This window comes from Pseudopipra pipra, chromosome 2, assembly GCF_036250125.1.
Source record: "Pseudopipra pipra isolate bDixPip1 chromosome 2, bDixPip1.hap1, whole genome shotgun sequence".
NCBI lineage: Eukaryota > Metazoa > Chordata > Aves > Passeriformes > Pipridae > Pseudopipra > Pseudopipra pipra.
In genome coordinates this window covers 116,008,021-116,022,875 of record NC_087550.1, presented here as the reverse complement: position 1 = coordinate 116,022,875, position 14,855 = coordinate 116,008,021, and the positions used below count along the sequence as shown (strand labels likewise).

At 45.8% G+C, this 14,855-nt stretch overlaps 1 protein-coding gene and 1 long non-coding RNA gene across 7 annotated transcripts in view; one reads left to right on the top strand and one right to left on the bottom strand.

Annotated features, from left to right (window-relative positions):
- The window catches only part of B3GALT5 (beta-1,3-galactosyltransferase 5), a 14,079-nt gene extending 8,449 nt beyond the window's left edge, over nucleotides 1-5,630 (top strand). For all 6 annotated transcript variants that reach the window (XM_064647069.1, XM_064647068.1, XM_064647072.1 and 3 more), the window contains exon 3: nucleotides 244-5,630. In XM_064647069.1, coding sequence (XP_064503139.1) covers nucleotides 244-1,197 — 954 coding nt within the window. In that variant the 3' untranslated portion in view covers nucleotides 1,198-5,630. The remainder of the gene's footprint in view (nucleotides 1-243) is intronic.
- Nucleotides 3,330-14,855, bottom strand: LOC135410392 (uncharacterized). Its single transcript, XR_010428659.1, has 2 exons — nucleotides 14,582-14,855; nucleotides 3,330-3,509 (listed from the first exon to the last, which is right to left on the bottom strand). It is a non-coding gene; the product is annotated as an uncharacterized LOC135410392 (long non-coding RNA).

Genomic DNA, 14,855 nt, shown 5'->3' with positions numbered 1-14,855 from the left:
ATTTCTGAGGATACAGTGGCTTAGGGGGAAGACTAAAGTAAACAGGAGTGTGAATTTGATGGCCAGCAGAACATCTTGTGGGGATGGCATGAGGAGAAATGAGTGTGGTTGACTGCCCTGAAACAGGCAGCTTTGAATCCCTGTGCAGGGGGTTTGGTGCACAGCACTGAAAGGAGACAGTTATTACTGAAAGGAACTAGATATTGTTTTTATTAATGTGCTGTTCTTTCCTGCTTCTTTCAGGTGGATTTCAGAAAGTTCAGGCTGTTTTTTTGCCTCCTCGGGCTCAGCTGTGGCAGCTTCTGGTTTTTTTACAACTGGACCGAGTTCTGCGTGTTCTGTGAGAACAACCAAGGTTACCTGTTCCCCACAGAGCCTTTCAGGAGGATAGAAGGAAACTTCTCCCAGCTCCCAGACATAGACTGCCACAAGAACCCTCCTTTCCTCGTCCTGCTTGTGGCATCCTCGTGCCAGCACCTGGATGCCAGGATGGCCATCCGGCAGACCTGGGGCAAGGAGAGGACGGTCGCCGGGAAGCGCCTGGTGACGTATTTCCTCCTGGGAAGCACTGTGGATCCCAGCCAGCAGGCTGACATCGCTGCTGAGGGCCAAAAGTACAGAGACATCATCCAAAAGAACTTCACGGACACTTATTACAACCTGACTTTGAAGACCATGATGGGAATGGAGTGGGTTCACAGGTTTTGTTCCCAGTCCAGCTTCGTGATGAAAACCGACACAGACGTGTTTGTCAACGTTTTTTACCTCACTGAGCTGCTTCTGAGGAAGGAGAAGGCCACTGGGTTCTTCACAGGCTTTTTAAAACTGCATGAGTACCCCATAAGAAGAAGAGGGAGCAAGTGGTATGTGAGTAGGGAAGAGTATCCAGGAAAGACCTACCCACCCTTCTGTTCCGGGACTGGGTATGTTTTATCCAGTGATGTTGCCACTCAGATCTATCATGTTTCTGAGAGCGTTTCGTTCATTAAGCTGGAGGATGTGTTCATAGGACTGTGCCTTGCCAAATTAAAAATTAGGCTGGAGGAGCTCCATTCAGAGCAGACCTTTTTTCCAGAAAGGATCAGGTTCTCCGTTTCCCGCTTCAAGAAAATCGTGATGTGCCACGAAGTGGAACCACCCGAGCAGCTGAGCTACTGGAACCACTTGGTGACAGAAAACCATGGAGAGGTGCTCTAGCACCTTCCCTGCCAGAACTAACACACTGAAATCCTTTGCTTTTACAGGGCTGCTCTTGACCCCAGCAAAACTCCCAATTAACTCCAGGTCCAGCACGTTAGAGACTTTTTAAATGGTTATTTTAATCATAGAGTTATTAAGGTTGGAAGAGACCTCCAAGATCATCAAGTCCCCCCTTGGACCTTATGAACTAAACCATTGTACTGAGTGCCACATCCAGTCATTCCTTGAACACCTCTAGAGATGGGGACTCCATCACGTCCCTGGGCAGCCCCTTCCAAGGCCTGACCACTCTTTCCAGGAAGAAATTCTCAATTTCTGCCCAAGAACATGCAAATCCCTTTCTCTCTCATTCACTCCATTGCATCCCTTCTCTACACAATTATTATTTTCTGGAAGATCCAGGCCTGCAGCCCTGCCCTCCAAATCCTGCTGCTAAAGGACTGGGAACGTTCCTGCAGTGATAAACTGAAGTCAAAGCACTTTTTGTTCAGAGACTAAAATTTGCACCATCCTCCTGGTGGCCCCTGATAGATCCCTGCACCCATCTGTGCAGGTATTTAAGGAATGGTATTTGGAGCTGTCAGGATGCTCCTCTCCTGGCAGAGGGAACCAACAGCCCTGCCCTTGCAGCGGGCTCTGTGTGGGCAGAGCTGCATCCTGGCACAGATCCCTCCTTCAGTCTCCACACAGGTTTTTTTTGCAGAGATGGAAGAATTTTCCCATGCAATGCTCTTGGGACGACCTTGGGGACTGCAGGTCACCTGGTGAACGTGTAAAGCTGCTTCATCTGTTCCCTTGGATGTGTCTCCTGCTGAAAATACCTGTGGTGGAGCCAGTGGAGGGTGTCTTTGATTAAAACAGACCCCAGAGACATCTTTTATATTTCTGGCTCCCTTGGTTGCCTGAAAGCTTCTGTAAATGGTTTCCCAAGGCTAAACTAGAGTCACTTAGGGTGATTTAGACATTTTTTTGCTGTGAGAAACTGGGCATGTGAGGGAGAAGATGGGAGGATTTTTGTCTTTTAAACAAGACCCAGAGGGATAATGTGCTCAAGTGATCCCTCAGGCTGGGAGCCCTGTTTCTCCTTTCATTCCCAAGCAAAGATCATGAAATCTCTGGGATGTTTGTAGATTCCAGAGGCAAAGAATTGAGTCTTTACAGTAGAAGATGCGAAAAATACTTTTGGGCTGTGAGGAGGGAGAAAGGAGCTCCTAAATCCTGCCTTATGCTTCTCTTTTGATTTTCTTTCTCACACAGGAAAGGTCAGTTTTATCAGCAAAGAAGTAGCAAATGCCTGTAATATGTGTGAAATGTTTTTTTTTTTTTTTTCAGGGAGCAGTAAAAGTGGAGCTGTTCCCAAGGGGGAAAGTGGTCTGGGAGCTGAGGAGATTTGACAACTAGAAAGGCTCATCCCCACACGAGGGAGCAGGAGCAAAGACAGGGAAAGAGATTTTATTACTTTATTTTTATTGTTTCTTTTTATTTTTATGGGTGTTGGACTGTTCAGGTGTCTCTTTTTACTTGCCAGTGTCTGAAGAGCAGGACAAATATTTTCAGCAGGAATATGCCCCAATCTGAAAAGTGTTTAGTAACAGTAATAATATATTATTTATTTTCTTCTGGTGTGGAGTAACCTGAGCTCATGCACTGATTTTTGACCACTGATGATGAAAAAAATATATTTATTTGTTTGGCAGAAGAATAACCTTCTTCATTTTAATCTTCTTTATTAAACTTTAACTATTTTATTAAAATAAATTAAATATTTAAACAGCTCAGTTTTATTTAAAATTCAGGTATTTTCTGAATACTTCTGCTGCTGGTGAGATGGGTCAGGCTTTTTAATGCCTGTTCTTTCCATGTAACCTGCAGAAATGCCTTTTGCCATTCACTACCCTTGTGCCCAAGGTGCAGGCTGGCTATTCCTTTAATTTATGGAACAATGGTGAGCAAAAGGAATGCTTCCTGGTCTTTCCTAACTCCCTGTCTTGTGGGATGGAGGATCTGTGAGCTGGGACAGCATAATCAGCCCGATGTCATCTTGGCCTCTTCTTGCTCTCAGATAATAAAATAATGATAAATAATAATAATAATAATATAATAATCCTGCAGTTGCTTGTAGGTCTCACTTCCAGCTCTGTGCCTGGTGCCAGCTTTGTCCCAGCTGGCAGGACCAGCCCAGCTGTGCAATCCCAGGGATCTTTGTCTCCATTTGCATTTGGGGGTGTTGAGCTGTTCACCTCCACGGGGTGTTGACATCCAAGAGCTGTGGTGGCTCCTGCAGCTTCTGCTCTTCCCTCAGGCTGAGGCTGTGGGAGAGGATAAAGTTTCCCTTCAGGAGACAGAATGTTGGGTTGTTTCCCTGGACTGTGGCTGCTTGTGAGTGGCACTAAGATATGTCCCACCCGAGCAGTTTGGGGCTTTGTATCAGCTTAAAAAAAGTTACCCCTGAGGGCCAAGTTCTGCTTGACCTCTTGGCTGTGGCTTTTACTTTAGTTCAGGAGTGTTCCCAATTACTTGGATACAGCCACTAACTGGGAAGATGGTGCTATTCTCTCTTAATCACTTCTGCAGACTCTACCACTACATCTTTGGGGTTAAATTCAAGTGCAAGATGTCCCTGCCCACAGCAGGGGGCTGGAAGTAGGTGATTTTTATGGTCCCTTCCAACCCAAACCGTTCTGTGATTCTATGAAATTCAGCTGAGGAATAAGGTCCTCAGGAATGGTCTAAGAAACCATCCCATTCTGGATCCTGTTTCCAGGGAGTCTGTTTGTCATTTCAAGTGACTTGTGCAAGATGCCTCTGTTGCTGCCTTCCAAATACTTTGTCCCCAATGATTATATGTGGCTAAGCCTCTGATGGCCTATCCATAAGCATTTTGCTTAAATCTCTGCTGGGGAGCAAATGAGTTCAGGTTGAAATGTTATGGATTCAGGGGAGCCTGTTCCTCTCCTTGCTAAGCAGCTTCCCAGCTGAATTTGGTTGAGAACTGGCTGGTTCAGAACTGATTTTGGTTGCTGCACATAATTTTTCTCCACGTCTGATTTTCTCTGTGCTCACATCAATTAAAAATTGATTCTGTAATTCGTAGAATCATAGAATTGTTTAGGTTGGAAAAGATTTCCAAGATCATCCAGTCCAACCATCAACCCAAGACTGCCAGGTCCACCCCTAAACCATGTCCCTTAGCACCACATCTACACTTTTTTTTGAACACCTCCAGGGGCAATGATTCCACCACTTCCTTGGGCAGCCTGTTCCAGGCCTTCTTGTGAAGAATTTTCCACACCCTTCTTGTGAAGAATTTTTTCCTAAAGTCCAAGCTAAACCTCCCCTGGTGCAACTTGAGGCCGTTTCCTCTTGTCCTGTCACTTGTTACCTGGGAGAAAAGACCAATCCCCACCTTGTCACAGCCCCCTGAGCCTCTTTTTCTCCAGAGTAAACCCCCCCAGCTCTCTGGGTTGCTTTAAATAAGACTATGTTAAATTAACAACAATTAGACCTGTTGGAAAAGGTGATTTAAGAAAAGTAAATGATTGCATGTAAGGCAAATTCATTTATTTAAACAAAACCACTGAGCTAGTGACTTTATGAAATTAGCTTTTGCAGCTTAGGCCTCAGATCATGAATTTTAACACAATCAAAAAAGTATTAGTGGCCTTTTGCTAAATTTTATGTATTTTCCTATGAAATACCATCACAAAGTGAACAGAAATATAACTAGAACTGTAAACATGATACTGCAGTGTACATAGGCTTGTTTTTTTAAATTTTGTATGGGCTAATAAAAGAATTTAGGCTATCTGGGGGCAGTTTGTCTGTGAAAGCAGAGCCCTCCCCTAACATTTTTGTGCTTTCTGGGTCAGAAGATCATTACATCATTTTTTTATGAATAGCTATGAAAAGGTCAGCTAAAAGTTACTCCATTGCTTCTCATTTAAATGGGGAGGAGTGAAGAATAACAGAGCTGACACAGAGTTGGTTAAAATTGTGTATCTCAACACACTCTATTTCTTCCAAGATCATTTTTTGAATACAGAAAAATTAATGTTTGATTGTGGTTTTTTTCCCCACAACTTTCATCAACCAACATATTCTTAGTTTAGAGTAGCATTGTCCAAAATGTGCAGGAAGGATTTGGTCTCTCAGCTCCTCTGGTTCAGCCTTACCCTGGAGGTACAGCCCTGCCAGGCACTTCTGGGAACACAGGGGAGATTTTTGTAATGAAACTTTTGCCTTCTGTCAGAGCTGAACAGAACCCAAGGGCTGCACTGGATCTGCCAGGAATGCTGCTCCTCTTGGATTTGTGCAGGTCACTGTGTGATGTTGACGTAAAACGTGTGAGAATGTTTTCATTATTGGCATAGAAGATGGGAATGTTGAGATATTCCATGAATGATATTTTAGTAAAGTATTTTGTTACCACAGTTTTGTGTGTTCACTTATCTTTCTGGTTGTGACTGTGTTAATATTTTGGGATGTGGTCAAGTTAAGTAAGGGGCTTGCTCTTTTTCCAATCAAAATTAATAGAATCTTGGAATCATTTAGGTTGGAAAAGACCTTTAAGACCATTGAGTCCAACCACTAGGCCATCACTGAACCATGTCCCCCGGTGCCACATCTACATGGCTTTTAAATCCCTCCAGGGATGGTGGCTCCACCCTTTCCCTGGCAAGCCTGTCCCAATGCTTGACAACCCTTCCCATGAAGAAATTCTTCCTAATATCCAGTGTAAACCTTCCCTGGCTCAAACTGATGACGTTTCATCCCGTCACTTGTTGTCTGAGAGAAGAGACCGACACCCCCCAGCTCCCCACTCCTGTCAGGGAGTTGCAGAGCCAGAATCACAGAATCAGCTGGGTTGGAAGGGACCTCTGAGATCATCAAGTCCAACCACTGATCCACTACCACTGTGGTTCCCAGCCCATGGCACTGATGCCACATCCAGTCTCATCTTAAAAACCTCCAGGGACAGAGAATCCACCACTTCCCTGGGCAGCCCATTCCAATGCCTGATTACCCTTCCTGTAAGGAATTTCTTCCTAATAGCCAACCTTTACCTCCCCTGTAAGACCGAGCTCTCTTGTCTTACTGATCTCTGCCTGGGAAAAGAGACCAACCCCCCCCTGGCTCCCCCCTCCTGTCAGGGAGTTGTAGAGAGTGAGGAGGTCTCCCCTGAGCCTCCTCTTCTCCAGGCTGAACAGTCCCAGCTCCCTCAGCCTCTCCTCACAGCACTTGTGCTCCAGTCCCTTCCCCAGCCTCGTTGCTCTTCTCTGGACCTGCTCCAGCCCCTCCATGTCCTTCCTGAGCTGAGGGCCCAGAACTGGACACAGCACTCCAGGGGTGGCCTCACCAGCGCTGAGTCCAGGGGCAGAATCACTTCCTTGGACCTGTTGGCCACCCTGTTCCTGAGCCAGGCCAGGATCCATTGGCCTTCTTGGCCACCTGGGCACACTCTGGCTCCTGTTTAGCTCCCTGTCAATCCAAACTCCCAGCTCCCTTCCTGCCTGGCTGAGGGTCCCCCCTGAGCCTCCTTTTCTCCAGGCTGAGCCCCCCCAGCTCCCTCAGCCCCTCCTGCTGCTCCAGCCCCTTCCCAGCTCCATTCCCTTCCCTGCACACGCTCCAGCCCCTCCAGGTCTCTCTTCCATGATGGCCCAGAACTGGACACAGCCCTGGAGGTCCCTCAGCAGTGTCAGTACAATCCCTGCCCTGGGGCTGTGCCCACACTAATCCTGATCCAAACCAGGTGCCATTGGCCTCTTTCCCCCCTGGGCACACCCAGGCTCGTGTTCATTCCCTGTCTGCAGCACCCCCAGGGCCTTTCCCACCAGGCACTTTCCCCTGGAGCTGCAGGGGGTTGTTGTGACCCAAGGGCAGGACCAGGCACTCGCCCGGTTGGATCTGAGTCTGAAACTGCTGAATTTTCTCCCCTTCTCAAAAAATGCCTCAGGGAATACCTACGGAATTGGACAAAGAAAATAAATTAAATTTAACCACAGCTGATACCTTTTGGAAGAACAAGATCCAGCCTGAGATGACTTTGCCTGTGTCACCACCGCCAGCACTGCTTGACTGTGGCTGCCTGACGTGTTCCTTGGGAGCTGGAAGCACAGTGCTGTTCCCTTACCACTTAAAAAGAGGAATGGGAAATAACTGAAGGCCATCAGATTGTCTGCTGAACACTGGGAGTTATGAACTAAAACCCACAAATGGAAAAGTTCTCCCTTACTGCCTTTATCTTTTATTTTATCTTGTTTTTTTCCTTACCTTTGTAATGTATTGTGCTTCTTTGTTTCAAGCTGGAATTCACTGCACCAAACTTCATTATTTTATTACACCAATGCATTTCTAGAAATATCTACAAATATCACAGTGGATAGAGGAAAGAATCTGAGTCACAGGACTTAAGAGATATATACAGCACATAGGGGATCCAGCCTGAAAAAACACACTTGAATTTGCACATGTTCTGGCAGAGCAAACAGAGATTTTCTTTCAAAGCCTGGTTTGATGCCGTTCTTCTAAAAAGTTCACTTAAGTGCATTTTCACTGAAAAATGTAATTGGACAATTTCAATGGATGAGAGATGACGTTTCACAAATTCAGAAATGTGTTATTTTTGTGGGGGGAAAGCATAAATCCAAGTGCCTCGTTAGAATGTCTCCAGCTGAACCATGCACACAACATTCCTTGCATTCAGCTACTGACCTGACCTGACCTCTTTTAATTTATGACTTTGGGTGCAGGGATAGAGTGTAATCAGCTTTCTATTCCTCAGAAATCACAGCTACAATTACACAATTACAGTTACAAACCGCTGCAGGCACAGAATGTCATAAATTAGTTATGTGGTGTGATTTACACCCCCACAGCTTGTAGATCTTCCAGGCTGCTCTCTTCCCTTCATGTTTAATTTAATTATTAGCGCCGAAACAGCAGCTGTAAGTAAATGTTTGACTCGAGTACATAAAGGGACCTGCAGGTTTTACACGTGTTTCTGCTGGTAAAGGTTCAACCAGGGGATTAAAAAGCAGAGGGAGCTGAGCCGGGAGCGGGAGGGAGAGGTGGTGTGTGAGCGATGCCACCTCCTGAGGTGAGGAGGTGGAGGAACAGCAGCTCAGTGCTGAGGGTGAGGGTGTTTGATGCCCCTCTTTGCTCCCCTCAGCCCATTTTAGGCACATCAACCCCTCATGCTGGGCCAAGCCCTGCAGGTGTAACTCTGGCAGGAGGTTTGACTCCAGTGGCCACTGGAACTGAGCCTTCTGGAGAAAGTGCTGTGTGGGAGAGGGAAGAAGAGAGGACTGCAAACTTTACCCTATAAACACGTAAATCTTTACTATATTCTTGACATCTTTCAGTGCTCACCAGTTCCCTAAGATTTTATAGGATCTTATTTTGTGTACAAGGGTTGCAAAGACCAAAGAGAATCCTGAAATCACAGAATGGTTTGGCTTGGAAGGGAGCTTTAAAGGTCATTTAATCCAATCCCCTCTGCCATGGGCAGGGACATTTTCAACTCCACCAGGTTGTTTAGAGCCCTGTCCAGCCTGACCTTCAATGTTTCCAGGGATGGGGCATCCACCACCTCTCTGGGCAACCTGTCGCAGTTTTTCACCCCCCTCATTGCAAAAAACTTCTTTCTTTCTAAATCGACCCTCCCTCATTTTAAGGCCATTCCCCCCTGTCCTATCACTGCATCCTCTTGTAAAAAGTCCCTTTCCAGCTTTCCTGTAGGCCCATTTTAGACACTGGAAGGGATTCTAAGTTGACCCTGGAGATTTCTCCTCTCCAGAATGAACAGCTCCAGCTCTCTCAGCCTGAATATCAGCATAAAGTTTACTCCTGTATAAGAGAAAGCCAAAATACAGCAGTGATCCATTACTTTTGCACATAAAGAGAAATGAATATATGAAACCATCTCTGACAGAGACTTCACTTACAGTGAAAGGGCAGCTTTCAGTCACAGGCTTGATATCACAAATGCAGCGCAGAGGAGACATTGATTTAAAAAAAAAACCAAACAACCCTGCCATTTCTACTTGGTGATCTTAACAATGCCCAAAGGGAGCAGTAAGATGTCAGTCACAAGGATGTATTTCATGAAAATGCAAAAAAGAAACAGCTCTTCCAGTAAAACACCTACTGTTACGGTGACAATCTGCTCTCTCATCACTGCAGTGGCAGTTTGGATCCTGCCTGCAGGTCACTCTGGGAATAGTCATTAATATTCTATTTTCAGAGGTTACTCATAACTAGCAGCCTTGCAAAATCATCAGGAAAGAAAGAAAGAAAGGCTAGGGGTATAATTTCATAGTCCCATGGTAGTTTTCCTGGCTTTATCAGGGCAGTCCTGTGGGATCTGGAGCCCTGGACAAGGCAGTGTCCACCTGACTTACTGTGCACTGGCAGAGAGGTGTTGAACACAACCAGTTTTAAAGGAGCTCTGGATGCATTTGCACTTTGCCTGAACTCCTGGAAGAATCTGGCTTTGCATGTAAAGCTCAGGAGGCAGCCTAAAAACATGACCTTAAGCAATAATAAAAAACGTAACGAGTGGAGAGAATGATGTTTACATTTTCTTGGCACGTTAATATGCACTGAAAAGTTCTTTAGGAATAAACTGAAAGATAATCAGACCAATTAAGCTGTTTGGACCAGAGACAAAGCATTTCTAAAGCTAAAGAAAATGTTGCCAGGGGAACTGATGTATTAAAGAGCACTAAAAATTTCCTTCTCAGATTTACACTCCTCCTGACAGCACCAAAGCTGCATCTCCTGTCATTCTGTGACAAACTTTATTACTTCTTGTTGCCTGGACTTCATCTACATTCCCTGAATGAGGACATTTTTGTTTTACCAGCTACAGCTCACCACTGATTTCAGTGCTGGAGAGGAGAAATACACCTGCCAAAGGGGGAACATGGAATGTGGTTCACAAGGAGTGCTGGCAGGAAAGTACTGGAGAACCACATTCCAGTTGTGCAGATTTAGTCAGGTCAAATAAAAACTGCAAGAAAAGTAGTGGGGGGAAAAAAAAAGAAAAAGTGGTTAATCCTGTGGTCTCCTGTGTGTGAAAGTCTGGAGGAAGGTTATATCAAAAAATTTCCTCATTAAGGGCTCGCAGCAATTCTTCACACAGCTATGGTTTTATAATAATCAGCAAGAAAGAAAAAGAAATAAAAGAAAAAATCAAATTAGTTACATTGGTGTTATAGGGTTTTTGAGAATTTATCCAGGCCTTGATTTAGAGCAGCATCACTTCATGAATCTTTAGATCAAGACAAAGATTACTTGCTTTCCTAGGAAAGAGAGAAAACAAGATTCCTCAAATCAATGGGAAGCATCATTTGTTGGTGGGATTGATCCCAGCTGACTTTTGCAGCCTAAACCAGAAAGTCCAGTCTAACCCAGTCTTTCAGACAACTCTGGAGTGAAAATAGAGAGGCAAGGGCCCAGCTTGCACTGAGTGTTTGCTGTGCTTGATGCTGAAAGCAGAAAGGGTCTCCAGAGCTCTCATACCCTACAGCCTGGGAACAACATGGGGGAAAATGCATCCCAACGTTCCCACAGGAAACACAAAGAGGAAATGGCACAGCCCTGTTATTTCTGGAGCTTTTCCTTAGGCTTCTGATTAAGGAAAAGTGAGACTACACTGAGATCAATTAAAAGATTTAAAAAATTTGTGAGACACAAAGAGGGGTCTGTGTGTCTCACTTTGATGTCTACAACTAATGCTGATAAAATCTGTTTCCAGTGAGAAACATGCCTTGCAGATCACCAAACATTTTGGCAAACAGTGGAAGAAAGGAGTAATGGCATAGAAAGAGAGGGTAAAAAACAGACTCAGAGTTGGAAAAGCTGTGGCTTAACATCTCTTTGGCCTCATTTGCTCCTGGAGAGCAGCATCCTGTAGGCATCAAGATAGAGGCAATTAATTCAGTCACAAGGGCAGCTTGTCTCCTCACTTAGTCTTTTCCAGCTGTTTCAATTCTCCTGCTCTTCATCAGAGAAAAGAAAGTGTATTTTTTTTAATAGGGAGCCATTTCTCAAAATCCATGTAATGGTCAAACCACTTTTCAAGCCCATTTTCATGAAGAAATGAAGAATTTTATTCCTGTTTCTAGCACGTGCCTCGAATCAGCTTTAATATTTTAAGTGCCCCTTCTCTGCTGTTGTAATGCTCAAATCACGTGGTTAAACTTCCTTTGATTCAGATAAATAAGCCAAAGTACAGCATGGAACTGTAGGGCCTGGGGATTTTATGAATGAAGGTGTTTAAACATTGTTCATTTTCCATCACAGAATCATAGAATGGTTTGAGTTGGAAGGGACCTTAAAAATTATCTTGTTTCAACCCTCCTGCCATGGGCAGGGACACCTTCCACTACCCCAGGCTGCTCAGAGCCCCATGCAGCCTGGCCTTGAACACTTCCAGGGATGGGGTAGCCACAGCTTCTCTGGGCAACCTGTGCCAGGGCCTCCCCACCCTCACAGTAAAGATTTTTTTCCTATTATCTAATCGAAACCTACTCTCTTTCAGTTTGAAACCATTCCTGTCATGACAGTTTGTCCCATTCTCCCCTGAGGGATAAAAAAATTGCACTCATGGCCCCAGTGGCAATGACAGGAGGCTCCCAGGAAGTCCATTTCCCTTGGAGCTTCTTGTGAGGGATTGTTCAGCAAGCTGTGTAGATTTATGTTCCAGACTAACACACTCCAGAACAAAAAATGTGGGGGGTTGCTCCAGCAGTTTACACATCACACAGAGAGGAGTTTGGAAGGGTGGGGGGGAATGTGTAAAAATCCTCCTACTTACAGGCAGAAGAAAAAGGAAGGATTGGAAAGAAGTGTCTAGAGGAACTGGAGTGGGAGGTAGGAATCTGCCTGGTGTGCAGGCTGATGATTCACAAAATGACTTTCTGTTTAAATCAGAGTGGCAAACTTAGGGCCTGATCTTTTGAACAGTCATGGGCATGGGTAGCCTTGGGCATGCAGGCTGTCCTCAGCAGCTGGGGATTCAGACACTTGATCATGTGGTGTCTTATCCCATACCCTTCCTTACCAATGCCAAAGGTCACATTCACCACGATATCACGGTTCATTAGGCAAGTCAAAGTAAGGAAGGAGCTGACAGGGCACTAATAAATAGTTAATAAAATATGAAAGTGCGTGGTGGTTGCCTGAGCAGCCCTGGGGAAAACAAAGGACGTTTGAATCCGTTCACTGAGCTCCAGGAAGATTCCAGTTGATGTAGCCAAGCCAGTGGGTGTGTGTGGGTGGAGGTGACAGGTGCTCTCCTGATGATTCCCACCGGGGTCAGATCCAGAGCAGGATATAAACACTCTGGGCCACAACTCAACTGGTTCCCACTGTGGGTTTCAACTTTTCTCAGTGATTTTGGAGGTCTTTTCTAACCTAAATGATTCTATTCACTCTACATTGAGGGGATGCCAGTGAAGTCCCTGTGGTGGGGCAGCAGCTCAGGTGCAGTAACACAACATCCAAAGGGACCTTCACAAGCCTGAGGTCTGGGCCAACAGAAATATTGTGACATCCAGCAAGAAGGACCACAAAGTTCTGCACATCAGGTGCAACAACCTGAAGGTATGAGCTGCAGTGGTCCCACCTAAGTGACAGTGGATGACAAAAACCTCAGTGAAGAGAAATGAACATCGGGGTGAACACAAGCCAGCAGTGCACTCCCACTGCAAACCAGGTACTAGGGAACATTCCAGAAGTATTGCCAGCAAATTCAGAGAAACCATTATTCCCCTCTACTAGGCACATCTGGGAAGCTGTGTGTGGTTTTATGCCCTTCAGCACAAGCTGGATGTAGAGAATTCCAGTGGCAGGACATCAAGTGGACAAAGGTCTAGAGCACAGCACCAGTGAGGAGATGCTGAGGGAGCAAGGCTTTAGTCTGGCAGAGAAGGGGATAAGGGTGATCTAACAGCAGCTTAAACCTACCTGAAGAGCAATTAGAAAGATGACAGAGCCAATCTGTCCTCAGCAGTTCTGTAAAAGTTTTAAAAGCAACTATTATCCTTTCCAAAGCATTTTTACGAAGAGTTATCTACATTAATTCAAGCTAAAAATCCAGTCAATCTCTTTTAACCTTCTGCATGTTTCCTGCTTGGGCAACCAGTGATGGAATCTGCTTATTAGATGTTACACCTTTTCTTCCTCTACCTTTATTCAGACATAACTATACAGAAGGTATTTCAAGAATGTTTTTATAAAATCGGGGCTGTTGGTGGAACAAGAAAATGGGATTTTAGACTTTAAAAATGGAGAAGTTTGTAAAAGCAAGAAAGCAATAAGAAAAAATTGTAACTGGTTAAAAAAAACAAAACACCTTCCTGGATGTTTCATAACTATTGTTTTTAACAAGGCAGGGTAACTTTTTTTTTTTCTAATAGAGCAAAGTTTTTGAAACATCTTTTCGGAAATTGGTCACAACTCCCCAGACAGAATGTTTCATTTCCCTTTGTTGAACTGAACCTTTCATTGTGGCATTAATTTCTGCTTGCTAGAACTGCTGCTGTGCTTAGTAGGAAATATATTTCAGGAAGGGTGCATGTCCCTCTTTACTGTTTAAGCTTCCCAGCAGATGGAGTCACCACAGAAATCTCCTGGTGTGTCACATCAGTTCAACTCACCGACCTACAGTGATGTAATGGGCAGGATGCAGTTCAGCTCTGGGAGGAAGAGGAAGGCTGCAAGAGCTGGACATCAGGAAGAATTTCTTCCTGACAAGGGTGGTCAGGCATTGGAAGGAGCTGCCCAGGGAGGTTTGGAGTCCCCACCCCTGGAGTTGTCCAAGGAAGGACTGGCTGTGGCATTCAGTGCTCTGGGGTGGGAGACAAGGTGGGCATCGGGCACAGATTGGACTCCATGGGCTGGGAGGGCTTTTCCAACCTCAGGGATCCTGTGATTTTGTGATTCTGTCACAGCCTGCTGCGTCCCTGGCCCTGGCCTTGTGCCCTGGATGGGCCCCTTGGAGCTGTGTAAAATTTTACATATGAAAGTTTTACATGACAAGTTCTACAAAGCCTTGTCTCCAGCCCTTCCCTCGCCCCACCTCCTTCAGCTACTTCCCCCTGGATGTTCCCTGGCCCTGCCCCATCCCCTCACCCTTCCAGGGGCTGCTGATGGACCTCGTGGGTGACAGTGGTGAGGGCACAGCTGGCACGGGCCCTTCTGTTCTCTGCCACATCTCCTGCAGGGCTGGAACAGTGGGATGAGCTCCAGCCTTGGCACCAAGCACCCTCACACTCACCTGTGTCATTAGAGCAGGGGAAAAATGCTGCCAGGACCTTGGCACTCACCTGTGCCATTGTAACGGGGGAAAATCGGTGCCAGGCACCATCACACTCACCTGCCTTGTCGTGACAGGGGGAAAACCAAACCGGTGCCAGGATCTTCGCGCTCCCACGTGTCATTACAACGGGAAAACTGGTGCCACCAGCTCACCTGGGTGGTTGAACACCTGGAAGAGCAGCCCCCTCACGTCCCGGCTGCGCAGCCCAGCCGAGCTCTACCCAGGGTCGGGCGCTGGCACCCACCCATCCCTTCGGCTGGGACGGCGTGAAGTTTGTTCCCTGCCTGTGTCACCGGCCGTGCCTCACTTCCTCCTGTGGGACCGGTTAAAC